At 44.6% G+C, this 19379-nt stretch overlaps 2 protein-coding genes across 7 annotated transcripts in view; both read right to left on the bottom strand.

Annotated features, from left to right (window-relative positions):
• Positions 1 to 9354, bottom strand: part of LOC120834010 (dedicator of cytokinesis protein 9) — a 58883-nt gene extending 49529 nt beyond the window's left edge. For all 3 annotated transcript variants that reach the window (XM_078090417.1, XM_040201733.2, XM_040201737.2), the window contains exon 1: positions 8822 to 9354. In XM_078090417.1, the coding sequence (XP_077946543.1) occupies positions 8822 to 8938 (117 nt within the window). In that variant the 5' untranslated portion in view covers positions 8939 to 9354. The remainder of the gene's footprint in view (positions 1 to 8821) is intronic.
• Positions 9355 to 9971: 617 nt separating this feature from the next.
• Positions 9972 to 19379, bottom strand: part of LOC120833909 (FERM, ARHGEF and pleckstrin domain-containing protein 1) — a 45044-nt gene continuing 35636 nt past the window's right edge. The window contains exons 15-27 of one of the 4 annotated variants that reach the window (XR_013452994.1): positions 19207 to 19296; positions 17757 to 17890; positions 16760 to 16841; positions 16449 to 16686; positions 16224 to 16354; positions 16046 to 16114; positions 15543 to 15632; positions 15221 to 15303; positions 14315 to 14427; positions 12663 to 14096; positions 11797 to 11904; positions 11227 to 11378; positions 9972 to 11139 (exon numbers count right to left, since the gene is read on the bottom strand). Coding sequence is in view for 3 of the 4 variants with exons in the window: in XM_040201543.2 (XP_040057477.2) it covers positions 11058 to 11139; positions 11227 to 11378; positions 11797 to 11904; positions 13933 to 14096; positions 14315 to 14427; positions 15221 to 15303; positions 15543 to 15632; positions 16046 to 16114; positions 16224 to 16354; positions 16449 to 16686; positions 16760 to 16841; positions 17757 to 17890; positions 19207 to 19296 (1536 nt within the window). In the remaining variant the exon portion in view is untranslated. Of the gene's footprint in view, positions 11140 to 11226; positions 11379 to 11796; positions 11905 to 12662; positions 14159 to 14314; positions 14428 to 15220; positions 15304 to 15542; positions 15633 to 16045; positions 16115 to 16223; positions 16355 to 16448; positions 16687 to 16759; positions 16842 to 17756; positions 17891 to 19206; positions 19297 to 19379 lie in introns of those variants that run through there. The other 3 variants (XM_040201543.2, XM_040201544.2, XM_078090419.1) reach the window with 3 other exon arrangements.

The raw sequence follows: 19379 nt of genomic DNA, 5'->3' as shown, positions 1-19379 counted from the left end.
GCAGGGGGGGAGGACGGGGGGCCGTCGTCATGTTCAGGCTCCGACATGCAGCGAGGAAGCCGCGAGGCGAGAGACCCTGAAACAAGCCTTTACCTGCCAGACGTGTGTGACAGTGTTTGAGAGGCTGCAACTAATCCACACAGTCACAACACTCACACTGCGTGGCGAGGAACGCTGCGCTACTACCGAGGTTAACGTCACACGTTAGACTTAATTTAGGTGTAAACGCGTTAAGTAAGAGTCAAGTAACTGATATAAAAGTGAAGCATTTTCATGACAGCGTGTATTGATTTACAGATTGAAACGTGAAAATTAGGATGAAAAGGGTTTGGTTGCACATTATACGTTTGCTCAATCTAGATCCCGGTTATTGCAGGCGGTAGAGGACTTGATACGGGCTGGTCATTAATAGCTAGATTGGTCAACAAGAATTCTTAATGACAAAAAAAAAAAAAAAAGCAATCAGCAGTTACAACATTGATCCAGGTTCCTTGCCGTTTTGTTGAAGCAGCTCATGGATTCGTTGTGGGTCACGGATTTACTCAAACACTTCAATGAAAGCAAGTTTAGCAGATTACTGAGCAGATTAAATACAAGCACTTGACCTGCAGAAGCACGGTACTGTGTGAAAGATGTCATGAAAGATGTCATGAAAGATAAGAAATGGTGACCGAGTAGCAAGTAATTGCCATCCGACGAGCAGAGGTATTCAGGGAGACGGTGGAGTGAGCAAAGCAAAGCAGCATGAGACAGGATGTCATGAGAAAGTGGAAGCAAAGACAAATAGGATGAGACATAGGAAGAGCAGCTATTAAATACAAGGGCATTGCATCTTGTATACATATGAATTCAAGATAATCCAGACAACTCTTTCTGGTTTGGTATCGACATGAAGACGCTGCGTATCGGGGAGACAGGCGGGGGATAATTGGGGGGAGGCGGGAGCTTGGGAACCCTCAGAGATCCCATAATCTCGGTCGGCTCTTTGTTTGTAATCAGTGGAAATCCTCTTGAGCCCGGTTCAATGAACGCCGCTGACAATCAAAGGAAACAGAGGGCTGGACGAGGAGGCGAACCAATGTGCATGCAGCCGCACCACTAAAGTGGCAGTGGATCTTAGCTGTAATCCTATACGACACCGGGAGGCCGCGAACAGTAACAAGAGGCTGTTATCCACGATGGAGACCGCACAGGGAGCCAATTATTTATTTGACTTGTGCAGGTACAGAAAAATGTTTTGGGATCACATCTATGATGACATAAATACAGTGAGGGGATACAAAAGCCACACATTTGATTTAAATAACATTTTTGGATCAAAGTGATTTGGTGTCATTTAGTGGATTAGGCAAAATTAGACATTACTTTATGGTTATTTTAAAGCCTCTTTTCTACAGTGTATATTGTTACAAAAAGACGTACACAAAATGAGGGGTTATATATCCCACTCCCATCACATTGAATTAATAAGACAAGTTAATAAAATCTTGAAATGTTATGTAGATTTGTACCTTCAATCCTTCTTCATTTTCATCGTTTACAATATAAAGTGACACGCATCGTACAGCGATTATTACGTTAAAGGATCTGTGGTAATCAGGTAATTTCGGAATATTCTCATGGGTTTACCATTGCGGTGTTTTAAAGTCCAGCAGTGGCACACGCCTTCTTCCTGTCCTGTAGTTACCGTTTGTTGCCACTGTCCCCCCCCCTCAGAGGCCCCCTCCCTTCCTGACAGAGGAAACGCATGTTATAGGATACTAGGATACATCCCTGCTTGACTGGGACAGTCCACGTTGATCTGCTTATTGTGTCTAATGGCCTGTCTGGGCCAACGTAATAATGAAATAAAACCTTCCTTTCTTTTGTGTTTTGAGTATTATAAACATTGTGGGTGCAACACATTGAACGGACCTCCCTGTAGGGGGAGGAGGAGTGGGGGGGGGGGGTGTCACTGGATTTTAAAGACTGAGCGGAGACGCTGAAAGGAGATTAAGTCAAGTCGGGGATACTAAGGCGTTTATCTGCACAGCGGCGCACGGGGAGGTCCCGCCGCACGTTCATGATGCTCAATGTCACGCGGGGTATCAGCCCTCGTGGCACGTCGCACAACATCACGCGCGGCTCAATGTCGGCCGTGCACCGTCGGAGATCGCTTTGTTTTATCACTAAGGAGTGTGATTAAGAGCAGACCTTCTGGCGCAATGCTGCTCTTCCATAAACACCACAGCTCTGTTCATCCATGCAGGCTTGGGGGACTTCTTTTAAAACAATACTGCCACACAATGATAAGTCCCTGAAAAACAAACAGGGAGCGAACAAAAACAACCCGAGCCCCGAGGAGAGTGTTTTTTCTACTTGAGGAATACTGTGCAAGACCCATTTACGTCTTCAGGCCAAATTGCAGTTGCAGTTTTCGGCCCTCGTTTTTCTGAATGTCAGCAGATGAAATGCCATATGAAAGATTTTTTATGAATTAATCAATGGACTTGTTACTCAGACCAGAACTCATTTGTATATTGGGGGCAGAGAGCACACAATGGGCTTGTTTCAGCTTCCAATGAAAAGAGCTCAGCTTTTCATGTAAATTTTTCTTCTAAACTCGCAGCTGCTCAGCTTTGCACAAAATGACTCCAACAGCGGGGCAGTGCACTTAGTTACGTTCAGCACTTACGGGGTATTATAAAGATGTATCCCACATGAGAAATTACATTAAAGGTTTATTGTGAGCTTACAAAATAGAATTCAAGCGGTGGATCACAAAGCTTTTGGCTCAGCTGTTTTGCAAATGAGAGATTCCCCCTCTGAACTACTTCTATCTCAGCAAGCATTAGACAAAAGTTATTTGAACACATTTCTGTGGCAGAATATCACAACAATACTCATTTTGTGACCACACAGATTTCTCTTGACCTTCTGTAGGGCCGTGACCCTCTGTGGGGGCCCGGCCCTTACGTTGGGAACCAGTGTACTGGTATAGTAATAATAATAATTCTTACATTGTGGTGAGATGCAAACCTAGTTATCAGACCGCCTCCTGTAGGTTGGGTCCCTCCCTCTCTCTCGCCTAAAGTGCATCAGAGCGAGGAATGCCAGCTATGCAGCCAGCCTGCTGAAAAGTCATTACAGTTTATCCCCTCTGGCCGTGGCAGGTCCTCTCCACACAGTGCACCAAGCCAGAGGAATGAGTGCTGAGAACCGTAGTCTCTCTTTGATTGAGCTAACAGAGTGAACTGTGGGAAACAAGGAACCATCATACAGAACGGTATTGGGAAATTATGTGTCAAGTGTCAAGTAGTTTGGATGAGCGGTTTTCCGAGACATGTCCAGGACAGACCCGTACACATACGTACTGTATGCACACAGAGTCCTAGCGCTGTAGTTGGAATGTGATCCACTTAGCCGCCTCCGCTTTGGTGTCTTGGGTTTATCTCAAATGAGTGGCCTAAACTTTCAGGGAAATCCCAGATTAACGATAACAGCTTCAGTGATAGTGTTTACTTTCATCTCCGCAGTACTTTCATCAGCACCGAGCAGGAATTTGAGGTAGCAGTAGTTCCCCGTCCATCCTCAATGCCAAACAAATCAAAACTCCACAATCGTCACCAATCACATGTAATATTGAAAAGACACAGATTCTTTATATTGCTTTTAGCTCTAAATCCCAGAACGGGAAAGTATCTTTTGTAATCGCTAATTATATGCTCATCCATACCTCTGTGTTACAACACATGCACCAGCTGATCCTGGCGTGACCTGCGTAAATGGGAGGTCAGTGACCACAACGAGGCCATGTCAGAGGGGGGCAGAAGGAGAGGTATGCGTGCAAAGCGGATTGACCTACTGAGAATGTGCCGTTTGCTTCACACTAAATCCCAGGGGTCGCATCAATAACAGAAGGAGAGTAACTGGTAGAAAACAAACAGGTGCAAAAACAACTCAAGTAGGAAAGATTTTCTTTTAAGTAACCATGATTCTCACTGTACATTTCACTTAAAACCACAAATGAAATTAGCCTGGCTAAAAACAACACATGCTTATGAGTGATTATCAAAGTTCAAAAGGTTGAAAGTGCTGGAGCGGAGAAGAATAAAGGCAACTCCACACATTTCAAGCAAAGCAGCCTCCACCCGAGCGGACAAACCCTGTGATTGGCAATGATTCAAAAATGGACGGAGCGCCATGCATCGCGTGGAAAGAAATAATGACAAGGTTAAGAGTGTTAGTATACGAGGCACCCTCCAATCTCATCTGTCATGGTAACAGCCGTGTTCCCACAATTACAAGTTAATAGTCAGTTGCATTCAAGGGTGGGACGTACACATTGCTTTTTAAGGACAAATCGAGGAGGCTCGAAGAGTAAAAACGCTCCGCACAAAAACAAAAAAAAACGTACACAAGGAAATGGGCTAGACATTAGACATTTGTCCAACAGCCAACGTGGATCGGTTGCTCACTCTCCAGTCAGGAGTTCTGTAGTGGGACTTAATCCCATGAGCTTAACCTGTAGGTGCATCTTGAAACCAGCACTCGTGCAGAACCGTTATTTTGTCTTTGGAGCTTAAGGCTTGACCAGTTTGACCCATTAACCAACACTGGCCTCTGTCACTTCATATACGCTTCCCCTGCATGCGTGGGCCGGTGCCGTTGGGCCGGGGCCGTTCACGTGCCTGTCAAAACGCAGCGTGGGGTTCATGGAGCACTCTGCAACGCAGGCCTGCAGCCCCTCTAAAGAGTTAGGATTTAAGAGAGGCTGAGTACTAATGTCAGTAAAATAAGTCGACAAATTACACTGTCATACTAAGCTGCCCAAGATGAAGCCAGTGAAAAGCAATTGCCATTAGATTCATTCCATTCTCGTCATTTTTTGGACAGACGATGATGCCGGAGTCGTTATCGGTTTGCAGAGGAAGGCAAACTGGATTAACCACATCCTAATCATGGAGGAGATAAAACAGAAGGAGGGTTGTGACTCAGTATGTACTCCACAGCTGTGTGTGAAGGCAAATCAAAGTCAGAATTTGCAAGCACAAATGAGACGCATGCGTGCACGTCATCTCTATTGTTTCAGGATACACTGCAGCATTCGTTTTTAATGAAAGTACTATTACCAACTAAACAAACCCGCCAGTATATAAAGGACTTATATTATAGGGAGGGGAGTGCAAAACAAATCCCAGGAGGCCAAGCACTTGCTAACAGGAAAACACCAGCTGACCAAGCTCTCCTGCAGGCCGCCGCTCTGTTATGGAAACCTCCTGCACAACAGCTCTGCTCTATCGGGCAGAACACTCAGACGGAGTGGGCGGGGCTTAACGGCGAGCCCTGCCCAAACGCTCTGGTCAGCCAGAACGCAGCCACGGGAAACTGTCTCTATCTAACAAACGAAGGGCCTCTGCCACGAGAAGATGAAGGACAGGAAGTCACGGACGCTTCCTGTTCGGGCGGGCGGGATGGAAACATTTTGGTGGTGTCTTGGCGATGGCAATGGGGACTCTCCACGCTGGCATCGCTGTACAGGCCGTGCATAAGAGGAACAATAGGAGGCTGAACAATAGTGCAATAGTTACAACACCATATAACAGCTGGAAAAGCAGCAATTGCCATGAATAGACCGTATGCATCTTTCAGCCGTTATATAGTTTACCTTTCAGTTTAACACAACTCCATTCAACAGTTAACTCTATACCTTTTAACAAAACTGCACTTTATTAGGGTTAAATTACTTTTATCAGGGGAAACATTATTCAACAGATAATTGTGTAAAACAAGGGTGAAAAAATCTTGTTGATTGTTAAGCAACATCAACACAACTTTATTGTTTAATACTCTGAACTGTGAGTCAGCGAGAGGCTTTGTGGGTCATACACAATGAGGTCAAAGTTGCAAGGTTAAATACAATTTGGGTACTTCTGGGATTTTTAACCCACACCATGTTGGAAAGAAAGTATTTTAATGGATCCATTGGTTACTAGAGCAGCCTCATTTATTATCGACCCATAAAGATAAAGCCCACCCATAAAACCCGTGGGTTTGTTCTGCTGGAGTACCATTTACTATTTCAGTAACAGAGGCGGCTTATGCACCCTTTTAGTGTTACAACAACACGCCAAACAGTGACAGAGAGGAATACAGAGGGAGGTCAGGCTGCTTTGGCCTCACACAACACTGACAGCCAAGCCCCATGTGACAGCCAGTGTCTGCTCACACACACACCATGAAGCTGAGCAGTTATATTCATGCAGTTCTGGCAGACTTGGGTTGATCTGAGGACATATCTGGGGAGTGGTGGTGAAAAAAAAAAATCAGGCTTCAGTGCATGAGAGGACATGACTTTAACTTAGCGGTGATTAAAGAAGTAAAATGTTCTGTCAAAACCGGTTAAAAGAATGCACTCGCACACACCCACCCACCCACCCACTCCAGCTCATCCCGGGATTGACACATCTCGGTAAATCTGACAGAAATTTGTGCTCTTTGAAGTTGAAGTTGAAGGAGAGGCCACAGTGACTGCATCTGCCATGCAATGCACCAGGAGGTCATGACTGGAAATGTTTGACTCGAGCAAACACAGGCTCTAAAATAAAGCCGGTCACGTGATGCAGCAAGATGTGGCACAGGTACAAAGAGGGTGTATAGTAATAGGGAATGTCCACCTGCAGTTTAAGATGCATTTAAATTGTCCACTGGATCTTTTCGAATACTTTCTAAAGCGGTCAAAGAACTTTATGTCTGACAGCAAGGTTAAGCAGCAGCACGTGTAACCCGCTTAAAGTTCTCCACGTTCCCAATATTGTAATTCTGCAGCCCATGTGAGACCTCCACTCTCCCGTATGGTCTCACAGTGACCCGGCTCGTGTGTGTACTGGTCACGGGCGGCTAATGGTATCACTCCGACGTAATGACACCCATCTGGTCAACAGCTCCTCAGGCGCTTAGCAGGAGCACTGAGCGTCTGAGTACATCACCATCAGTTGGTAGGCAGTGAGGACTATTGATTACGATTACATAACGCTTGTTTCCAGCACTGTGAGAAATAACTAAACATTCCCAATCACCATTGTTCTGTTACACACCCATCAGCTGATACATTAATGACATTTACAGGCTGTGGAGAATTCTATTTTGTAAGATCTCTGCACGCGATCAACAACTGGTTTTGATTCCACGCGCAGCGGAATTGGATTGGCAGCATCCTGTGTTGTATGGAAGCGAATCAGCAGCAGGTCACGTTCAAAAGCTGATCGCAGCCATCGTGGAGTTAATAGTGTTCCCAGCAGAACTACGGGGAGGAGAAACAGGGGGATCAGCTGAGCGCGCCGGCCAATTACAAATCTCTTTCTGCACTCCAACAATAAACAAAGAGGGTCCAGCAAGTGCGCAATGTGTAATACATTCTAGGCTGTATTTTATAATCTAAATGAGATTAAAAATGAGAGAAAATGTGTGTTTCAAGCTGAAACAACCATCAGAATGGGTGATAACAACTACAATGCGCTCTTTATATCCCTGGTACAGATCTCTCTATATTCCTGCTGAGGTTTTTACATGTTTCGTGGAGGAATTAATGACGAGTTGGGTGGACAGCATTCTTGTCCCACTCAACTGAACAACACAGCCGTATGTTCACTTCTACAGCTTCACACATCCAGAGACAAGGCCCAAACCAGACAGATCCCTCAGAAGCCAGCAGGTATTTGGTACCTAAGGAATCCTGAATAGTCCTGACGAGTAGAGAACAAAACAACCACAAGGACAGAGTGACCACTGACAGACAGAATGACAAATACTACTTCTACCTCTCCACTACTCAAACGCTTCTTAACTCATCCCTGCCCGCATCTGCAGATATTATCAACAAGTGAACTGCTGGAAGCTCGCTGGTATAAAGACAAAAAAAAGAGATTCTCTAATGTAACTTGACCCCCTTTCAAACAAGCTGGTTTCCCAACAAACTGATGTCTTACGTCTGGTTTCCTCCCTCCTGCATCTCTGGCAGTGCAACGAGTAAGAATGAATAAATAATACAAAAAGGTGTGGTTGGATGTCTGGAATCCTTCCTGACTCAGGATTCCATTTCCCTGACGGAGAGCCTGGACGGTGTCTGTTTCGGTTACCTAGCAACTTCTTCCAGGAAAGCTGGAACAATCAGCAGGACCACCGAACACCGAACACTGCAAACAAAGGGGCAGACTTCTTTTTTTTCTCTCTCTCTCAGCTCTGTGGAAAACTGACACTGAGGAGGTAGCACATAACGCAGCTCCTCGCCGCCCAGATCTTCCAGAGTGGACGGACTAATTCAGCATTATCTCATCGTCACTGGACACTTTAGATGTGCCTGAAGCACGAAACTGAAGCCAGGCTTTTTTTTCCTTGAAAGCCGGCATGATGTCACCTCAAGGGAACTGATCAATGACAACAAGTACCAAATGCCCTGATTAGGCCCAATCTGTTCCTCTCTCTTTTACAGTACAGGCCCGCACACGCCTTAACGGAACCGTCAGTTCTTGACCCAGAAAGCCCGGCTGCTCTGAGGTCAGCTGAGGATGGAAGTGAAGGACCTGTGTACGCAACAAGTAAAAGGCTTCCAATAACGTGCCAATCACCCCGTTTCAAATATCACTCAGTCACACACCTTCATTCATTCACTCTCACGGCCTTTCACACTTCCCACACGAACTCCCGACCCAGCTGATCTAAAGTCAGCGGAGAGAGTTTGCTGCACACGTTAGTTGAAAGCACATGTGGGACGATGAGCGCACCACGCGGTACGTGGTGTTGAGGCGAAGCGGGCATCAAAGGTGTGTCGTCTTCTACTCACCACTAGCACGGACGTCCTCACCACCTCGGACACGCTTTGCCTGAGCTCCGCCGCGGTGCCCGGTTTACCCAGACCGCGCGTAAACCTCCTGGTCTCCGGGTGCGCCGCCGCAGCCATCGCTGCGCGTCAACTTCGCAAACAACGTGCGTTCAATCCACGGGTCAACACGGGCCGAGGGGGGTTTAGAGGGAGAACATCACTGGGTTTTGTCCGTTTTCTCCGATCCCCGCTAGTGAACGCCGCGAGTCTGAAGCGCGGTGCGGCCGCTCATTCCGCTCCCACGTCTCAATCGCATACTTTCCGATACTTTTTTTTCTTCTTTTTTTCCCACCACGCGTCCCGCAGTATCCCGGTGATCTATTTTTCGCCCACCGGATTGATTGTTGTCATGATAAAGAGTCCTCGTGAGAAGTGTGCCATCGGCCGCGCATCGCCAGCCGGGAGGTGTATAATCCGGTGGCCTCCGCGCTGCACTCCGCCCCTCGCCGCGTAAAGGCCGGCCCACTCCGGGCTGGTTCCTGGACTTTGGACGGTGAGCTTCTCACACCAAATCTCATGTCTGAACCAATAATTTCCCACCACCACAACAACAAAAAAGAAATCAAAACTCTGGGGAGCATTTGGCTATTGTGTTATTGTAAGCAGACAGGAGACGCAATTGGGTTTGCTGTGTTTCTTACACATTTTTATATCACTCTTTGTCAATATCTTAATGTTGTCTTCTAATAGAAATGTGAATTGGATTTTCAGACAGTCTAAAATGAAACTTAGAAACACACGTGTTGACTGCTTGCTACGCAGCAGCTGATCCATTTAATCTGGTTAGATATTAGTAAGCGGATATCATTTTCTATCGTTGTTTCCGCATACCGGCACATTCACTGGCTTCCCCGTTTTCAGAAGTAAAGACATTTAAATGATATGACATATTTTAGGAATAGTCACTGCGCAGGAGTATTTCTATTGCTTGTTCTTACTGCACATACATACAGGGAACATAATTCGCAGGCAGTGGTTAGGACTGAAATATCTTATTCAATGATGCCATCTGTAGGTCACAGCTGTAAACACACTACTGACGTCTCCCTAGAGAACCCCCCCTCCCCAACCCGCCTGCCCCTTGTGGATAAAAACACAAATAAAACAAATCTCAGTTTGAATCATTTTGTCTTTTATTGCTTTCATTTCCAAACAGCTCTCTGTGGACTGAAAGAAAGAAAAAAAACAGCTGCAATAAACTGAGATTTTCCATTTCATTTGCATCACTGCAAAACCCCGTCCAATGCATATTTCCATTCATTTGGAACCATAAAAAGATCTGGCATCAGTATATATGTATACAAGAGGCAGCCTAGTTAAGTGAGCGCAATGCTGATTGGAACTGAAAGTTTCTACATTGTTTTACACAAACCTTAAAGCTTTTAATGACATCGATTTTCATGATACAATTTCTGTGAATAAGTCGCACACTTTCTCATCCCGCTGCTGGGGACCTTTAGCTGGTAACAAAAAAGCTGTCCGAGTTATTGATATAACAAAGATCAGTGAATAAAATATTTGAATTGAAATGGCAATACTCTGATGGCAGCTACTCCCGGGCCACTTTGGGATCAATGTCAATGATCCAACAAAATAAATTCATATTTTCAGCACTTATGTTTTAAACAAGAACACAGCGTGCTGCGACGGGTGTGAATTGAGCGTTAAAGGGCGGCCTTTTTTTTTTTACATGGTTTAAATTGCAATGGCATTCTGCATTAGGAGACAATCCTCATCCCCAACGTAACAGCATCTTTAAAAGTCCAGGACACATTGACATAAACCAGTTTGGCACTGAAGTTGGAGGACATTTTAAAAGCAGCATTTCTCAATAAGATGAAGGACTGCTGAACATCTACATCAACATGTTCCTGCTGTAAAAACAACCAGTGACAAAAAGTAAAACCAGGAAGACAGGAAGTAGTTCAGACTATTAGAAAACAGTACAAAATGACATCCTTAAAAAGAGGTTTCAGAGTTGAGAGTAAAAATGCCAAAAAAATTGCCGTCTCTGATGCAGTCTAAACCAGCGGACATGTCACCATTAAAGCATTTAAAAGCACCAAACGTGCATGGACACGTGTACAAATGTCCCAGATATGTGTAGAAGAGAAAAGCAAAGCGAGTCCCGGGTGGACAGGAAGGGCCGACGCGCCACCTGAGAGGGGACGCGCGTGTGGAGGCGAGAAGAGCCGACTCAGCGAGGACGGGACTCTCTGCTGTTTAGGATGCGAGCGCTGCCGAGGGGGACTGTGACACTGCGGATTACCTCCATCCACCTGCCGGCAGACAAAAGCTTTTATTTTTTTATCAGCCCTCTGATTAGGACTTGAGGAAAGTGCAAATACTGAATGATTGCGGCGTACCTCTCGAATGTGTATTCGCTCTCCGATCGGAAATAGTAGACGTGGGACTTGAAATGCAGTTTGAAGACATATTCCTTGTGGATGTTCTCCGTCTCCGAGGGGATGGTGACCGAGTAACCCAGCAGAGGAAGGCTGGCCAACGGGTACTCGTCCTGAGGAAGAGAATATGACGTCACGTTTGGTCTAAACTTATTTGGAATCAGAGAAAAACAAATTCATAGAGTGCTGCTCCCAACAAAACGGCAAAGCAGCAAAGTCAGAAGAACCTTTAATCAAACACACATCTTGTCATCGGTTCGTGATAATTCTCTTTTTATCAAGTATCAAATTTGTTTTCTATTAGATTCCGTTTCATTTTGTCATGGACACTCCAAGTGGTTTGTGAAAATGTAAACAGCCAGAGGAGGGATTTCAAAAAAAAAGGGAAAGGAATGTGAAAGCCTGTACGCCTCCATCGCGGCACGACGAGTCGACATTCCACACCGAGATGCGATGCCTTTAAGCCCGGAGAAGAGTAAACACAGCGGGGGGGAGGCTGGACAAACAGAGCTGAGAGCGAATTTTCATCACCTGGTGAGACTTGTAGAAGAACAGGCTGAAGTTGGTGAAGACCACCCACAGCTTCTGCCAGCCGTTGCTGTTCTTGAACTTCCGCAGTAAGTTTCCAGACAGCTGGTTCTACAAAGACAAAAGCAAGTTTCACATCTACGACTAAATAATGTCATACGAATTATAATAGCAACAATAGTGTGCAGAGTTTAGATTGTTTACTAAAATCTAGGACAATTAATGGAAATTAAAGAATATATCTGGGGATATTCTAGATTTGTATTATTGTTAACAGCCATAATGAGCCTAAAACCAACCGCTAACTCATCCTCAAACGCTTTATATAGCATATTCCATGTATAATGCATATGTTCCATTTAGTAGTCACACTGTTGTATTACTTTATTACAATGACTATGTGCACTGGTGTTTATTGTGAGTGAGTTCCATGCACTCTACTGTGGTGAGGAAAATACTCACCCAAGTATCTTAAACTATTTACTGAGACTTTCTAAACCTTATTTTGGAATAACTAACTAGCATGGTAGCATGTGTATTGGAATTCACATACTGTTAGTAATTGTCCTCTATGACATGTGCTGACAATAATGTAAGTATATTATGACCAACCTCTGCTTTACCACTTCATACGTGTACCGTTGTTAAGCAACTTTAATGTATTTATTATCCAGTAAAAAGGGACTGACGATATACAATATGTTGGCCGTTCTAATAGAAAAAATATGATCATTAAATCAATCCATCATACGTATTTAATTTAATTTTTGCTCATGAATCAAGTTTAAGTAAAATCATTTATGTGTCACTAACATGAAAGCTTCTATTTTTTTCTTTCTCCCTACTTGCTGTCTGCCTGGCTCCTTTACCTCTAGACTCCTGCAGGATTCACTAAAGGAGAGGCTCTGAACACGGTACCAGCAGATAACAGACAGAGGCACTGGTCCCTGGCCACTGGGGGACCCCACCGGGGGGGCCTTATTCCCACTGACTGGACTAGGGTCCTCTACCACGGAGGGAACGCACAGACGCATGTGGAAAAGAGAGAGAGAGAGAGACAGACAGGGAGGGAGGGACAGAAACACAGCGACTGAGTAGGTGAAACACAGGCATGCGGTGGCAGGGATGAAACACGAGGGCCGACGGCAGTGTGCCCCGGGCCCAGCTGTGAAGAGGACATCGTTACAGCTACGGAGGAAGAGCAGAACTAGATCAGGGCATCCATTCCGTTGGCGTGAGATGACAACGTTTGGCACATCTACGTACTGCTCTCTCTCTCTCTCTCCACTTACAGACGGTCGGACACTTCTGGGGTCAGCGGAGGAGAAAAAGGACAGAGGCACACAGGAAAAGCCACAGTTTGGGTTGAGGTTAGGATGTCGAACACAGGCTACGGAGGAGGAGAGAGGGGACAGTATCCTCACTGAAGCAGCAGAGAGAGGGAAATAAACGGCTCAAACATCTGATGCAAAAATGGCTCAATTTTCAGCTGGATGAGGTTTTGTACATTAACAGGGCTGCTTTGACAAGCGGGTCTCTGTTTCGTTTGTACTGTGTATGAGACGACCCATGTTTACAGTAAGAGAATACAGTAGCTGTGATTCTCATCCTGCTCGTGGTTTCTTCCAATTCCACTGATTGACAGCTGATGGCGGTAATAAACTAAGCAATGCATCAACAAAAGCTGTCAAGAGGTTACAGAAGGTTTTCTACAGAGAACGATCAACTTTAAACAGTTAGCTGCTGCTAACAATTGAAATAAAAAAGGAATGGTAGAATTTCAAGAAGTTTGTCTTTTAAATATCGATACGTTTAATGCAATGAGCACAGGTTAGAAAACCACAGTTACTAAAAGAAGAAATGAATGGAAAAAGTGAATTAGGCCCTTCTCCATTTGAGTGCTAGTTTTTATGATTTGTTTACTAATTAAATGTGCACCCATGTATAAACTGTGAGCCTGATTTGAGTTTGTTAGCTCACAATAAATAAAACACAAAGTTCTGAATGAATAGTTTAGATGAAGGAGCACAAGAGGATACTGTTCCCAGATCACCAAAGCAAACTCGGACACAGAGGAGGAACAGTGAAGCAGGAGAGGAGAGGCAGGTCTGAGGTCGAGTGCTGAGCTTTGGCCGGTACCTCCACAGCTAAGCTAAAGTCCACCATGGACACACTGGTGTTCCTGTGCCAGCACACGTGCACCATGGTGTTACCACGGTGAGGGGCGGGCCTCTCCAGCGAGGTGCGCGACGCCGTTACGTCGTCCTCGCACTCCGCATCCGCCGAGGAGACGTCTGGGCGTTCTGGGAAAGTCAGGAGGTCGTTACTGCGAGACACTGAGTGGGGCGATGAGGGCAGAAGGGCGCTAAGGCACAGACAGTGTCAGATGATTGACAAATCAAACATAGTCGTGTGTGTATGTGGGATTTCAGTCCGAAGGGTTTCTACTCAAAATGTATTTTCTGACAGTTTGTGTGTGTCCACTGTTTATTTTTAACAGTTTGTCTATGTGGGAACTTACTGTTGTCTATCAGGCTGCTCGTCAGAAGGTCAGATGAAGGCCCATTGCTGGTGTTCGCCATCTCTATTGCCACCTGTATGTCGTCCATCCACTTCTCCATCTCTATGAGGGAACTACCGGGAAAAACACACATGGATTAAATGCTCAGCATGTCCTATTTCCAGTCACAGCAGGAAGCCCTGCTGGTTAGAAATAGTCCAGGCAACAAGAAATGTCATAAATTGGATCCATATTTGTCCAGGTGTCTGGCCAAATTTCTCTTAGAAGACACTAACACACCATCTGCTCATTCATTGATTGCTGAGTAGCTGGTTTACTTTCATCTCTGTCACAGGGAAGAAGATGGCAATATTATAAAGAACAAAAAAATAAATAAATAAATAAAAATGTTCTATTTCCAGCATTTATCTAGTGACATCAATTTAGCACATAAGCCATTTTTTATAAATTGGTTATTGAGATTGAATCATATAAATATTTATTAAATTTATAACAAAATCATATTGAAACTACATACGCTTTTCAGCTTTTTATCTTTAATAAATGCTCAATATCTTTTTTGGAGTATATTGGTTATAAATAAATGCAAATATTGATTGACTAATGTTTCTTGTGTTTCTGTAGTTAAACGTTGTAAACAGCAATGCAGCATATTTGAAAGGTATAAAAATATGCAGCAAGTGAGGCGATAAAAAAAAGAGAAAGTTACCAGGTGGAAAATACACAGTTGCTGATAATATAAATGTCTTTGTTTCTTTTACAAAATCTTACGTCTGAGAGCTTAACTGCATTTTACTGGAGTTTATTTGACAATTCCCAAATGTCTCCACGCCAAAATCCCATAACTCCGGGAGGAGACCGGCCGCACTTTGCTTTGGGACCATGTTAAGGTCCAGCTGTTCTTACCTCGCTGCCACCACCACCGACTGCTGCTTTCCCACCAGCGTGAAGGCGTGCGGCACCCCCCACTCATCTTCACTCTCTCTGATCTACAGAGACACGGGAAAAACATCAGACAGCAGCTGTATCTAGGACAGCGAGGACCAAAATAGACAAACGGAGAGACGCAAGGAAAAGTAAGTGAAGGGGGGAGGACGTGTAGTTGTCCCGATAAGTGTGCTGGCGAGGGGGGGAGGCGTTGACAGAGGCTCAGTTGAGCTTCTTTAGGCGGCTCGTCTTCAGGCGCCGCTTGACGCACATGTGTTGAATCGAGAGGAACGGCACTTACTGTCATGCCGTGCAGCGGCAGCTGGCCGTGCACTTTGAACTGATTGGTCGCCATCATCCCTCGACTGGTGTACAGAATGACGTCGTTGAACTATTGACACAGGAACAGTGGGAGAAAGTTAACTGACTCTATCAAATGTTTTTTTTGTTTAAAATAACTATAATTCAATATAAAATACTAAGGAAGTGCAAATAGGTTATCATAACAACCGCAAAATAAAGACTGAATCCAACTACACCCCAAGGCTCGACCACACATGCACACATCCAAATAGTTTTATCCTTGTTTATCAAAGTAATATTTTCTTTTAAATCACACATGAGTAGATCACTTTCTTTCTGAAGCTTTGAGCAACGCCGGGTAATGTTTCTCCAAATTAACTCTTGTAGCTGTGCTACATCTGCCAACACCACCTGACTGATGTGTAGCATGGAAGGATGAGATCACTCAACTACGTAACTTGATTAGTGATATGACCCGATCCAAAAAGAAGTAGCTTTTACCAGGAAAAACATTCTTTGCTGCAGGCCTTTTCCAGACAGTTTGCTGAGGCAGCCCAACCTGATGAACTCCTGCGAAAAAGACGACACAAGAAAGCCATTTATATGTTATTTGACACACGCTGTACATGGTGTTTGTAGATCATTTAAAGGATTTGCCGGTCAATTCTGTTAAACGCACCCGACCAGGAACAACAAGATTGTCAACGCCAATAAAATCCTTCTTCAGCTCCAAAAGCTTCTGGAAGTTCTCCATCTTGATGAGGCTTCCCTGGAGCTGCTCCACCACCTCGGACACATCTGCCAGAGCAGCTGTAGAACAACCAGCAGGAGTCAAGAGATCATTAGAGATAGACTGTTGAGATTATTCTGCAGCACTCGACCTAAAAAGAGTAAAAAGTAGTACCTCTGCAGTCCCTGAAATCCACATGAGTAGCTGGGTAATGTTTGCACAGGCGCTCCAGGAGCTGCTTGTAGTGGCTGAGGCGGTGCAGAGGCCGCAGAATGAAGACATTGAGCGGGACGTAGCAGACCTTTTGCAGCTCAAAGTCCCTGCAGAGACCCTCCAACCTGCGGGACGCCCTGCACGCCTTCTCCAGCTCCAACAGGACTTCAGATTGTTTATGCAGGTTTGCCGTCAGGGGCTATGGATTAAGGTTTAATTAGTACGTATTAATTAATTACTGTGGCAGCAGATGTGCAAGAGTGGCGCCTGACCTTTAAGCCTTGCAGGTTCTTCAGCATGACATCTCCAATGCGCTGGTAGTCTCCTTTTATGTGAGCATTGGAGCGTCCTTCCCTAAAACAAATACACATGAGGAATTAGATTTTATATATTAGATTTTTTTTATCTCTTAGTATGAATTACCCCCTACACAAAATCACTTAATACTAATTGACTATTTAGAAGAGCTGTATTTTATGCAAGACAAATTCTTAGAAAAGGCTTTTTAAACTTTGCTGAAAAATCTCCACCAGCAGGTGTCGCCCTTCAGCATTACGTCTTCTGCACAAAGTAAAGCCGTTCATGGGTCGCCATCAACCGATCCACTTAAAATATGAATTGTTTTTGTGCAGTAATTTCGCGGTAACTTTAAAAGATATCTATACTGTCTATAAAACACATATCTATACTTCCTAATGTTTGACAGACATTCCTAATGTTTGACATGAATGGAATGCTGTCGCATTCCATTCATGCTCACAACAACCAAAGGTACATCTCAGCCAGAGGATTTGAGTATGCAAAGCTCCTGTAAAAATTTCACATGCATTACTTCATCATTTGCGTCAATATTTGAATGTGATTCTTCTCCCTTTCAGCTTTAACTTTGAGTTCTAACAATGTGTAGCCAAAATCGCCTTTGAGATGAAACAGATTCATGTCTGCAGGTAATGGACATACGTCCTGACATGCGGCCTTCATGCATCACTGCAGCCTGCATATCTGTGTGTCTGCATTAAATAAAGCCCAACATAATTAAGGAGATCAGACAGAAACAGCCCAGAGGCAAGAAAAAAACCCTCGGTGCAGCACGACTGTTGCCATGGAGACGATAGACCCGGAGGTCATCTAAAAGGACTCTCAGACTAAAGGCCAATAAATCTCATTAATATAAAAAGGGGAAATTGAAATGAATTGGGTTACAACCAAACCACCAACTCACTGGACATGTTCAGAACCAGTGACGTATGCGAAATGAAATGGTCTCACCACAGAGACAGCCGCTGCTCCACCTCTCGCAGAAAACCTTTGTGGAACTTGTGCAGAGGCTCGAAGGTGCAGAGGATGTTTTTCATCAGAGAATCTGGAGTTGCCTCATCCTGTCCTACAGCACTCTGGAAAGACTAAAAATCACATGTAGGGGTATAAAGATATGGTGTACATAAAGGGAAAACATCCTCCGTCAAGGCCAATGCGGCCTCTGACTTATGCATTGCATCGGAGGATAGTACGGCTCGAATAGTGTAAAAATGTCAAATGACACTGCTGGATGTAGGAAGAAGAGACGTCACACACAGTGAGGGTTTTACTGCTTCACACGAAAACCTATTGGACATCCACATGCATTTTCCTGTAAAAGATCTCATTTAGACTAAGAAAACGCATAGTAAAAAAGAAAAGATAATCTTGAAGGGAGGAATTATACCTAATAATAATTATACCTAAAGATGCAGAATAAAATATGTCATTTAAAAATTCTAGTGCTAAGATACTTCATCCCAATTTTCACAGTGTGTGCACTTTAATTTTCAAGTTTTCAAAAGGCCACATCACACTAGTCAAGGCCAAACTTTATGTGAAGTAACACTTTTTTGAGTGTTCATTTTCTGGTTCAGATAAAGACCCCATGTAACAGAGCTCACTACGATGGTATAAAAATCATCATGATCTGTCAGATCATGTATGAGCACTGCGATGATTATCCCTAATAAGGGAGGGGGCACCCAGAAAACAGCGTCATTGGACCGGCGTGATGGGAAAGGAAAGTGGGTTTTAGGGGAAGCCCGAGTGCTTCTAGACGTGCTGGAGAAGAACGGCCAGCTGTTGTTTAGATGCCTTCACCCCAAACCACAGTACCAACCGTAGCGTGGGAAGAGGGAGCGAGCACGAACATCTGTAAAAAGAACGAGCACACGAGCCAACCCAAATATTTACGAGATGTGCGGAAGGCTTCTCTGAAAATCACATGACGGGGGAAATCGCTCAATGAGAGAAGAATATCCTCTTTGTTCCCTGTCAAAGGAGCCGCACGTTTAATATCCTGTTTTCCGCTGAATTTCCTTCGACAAACTACCAACTGAAACGGCGCACACGCACACGCACCGGGCCAGAGTCATTGGAAGGAAGAGACTGAAATGGGGAGTCACACGCAGAGGGAACATGCGCTTGAATCTCTTTAAACACCAAACTCTGTTTAGTATTCAGAGCCTTGAGTGAGGGAGATGAATGGAATTCGAAAGCACGGGTGTGTGGAATGAATAAAAAATGAAATTGCGTCTGCCAAAATATTCCGGTGTCGATGTCCGTGTCTGCGTTTAGGCGGGCGCTCCGCAGTGGAGCGGATAACCGCAATAATCAATGTTTTCTCCCCCAGAGGACAACGCAGGGGGAAAGAAAGAGCAGTATTTTGGCAAATGACGTTTTTTTTTTTCCCTCTTACCACAGTCACCACCTCCAGGTCCTTCAGATACGTCCTTTCTGTGGTCAACAGCTCCTTGGCGATAAAGTAGGCCCGGTCCGTTGGGAACCTCTGACATAACGACAGGGAGGAGACCGTGAGAATTAGCTCAAATTAACTATCCAACTTGAACAAGTTTAGCGAGCGTATCGCCT

This window comes from Gasterosteus aculeatus, chromosome 16 (assembly GCF_964276395.1).
Source record: "Gasterosteus aculeatus chromosome 16, fGasAcu3.hap1.1, whole genome shotgun sequence".
NCBI lineage: Eukaryota > Metazoa > Chordata > Actinopteri > Perciformes > Gasterosteidae > Gasterosteus > Gasterosteus aculeatus.
The sequence above is the reverse complement of the archived record's forward strand: the minus strand, read 5'-3'. Positions and strand labels throughout refer to the sequence as shown.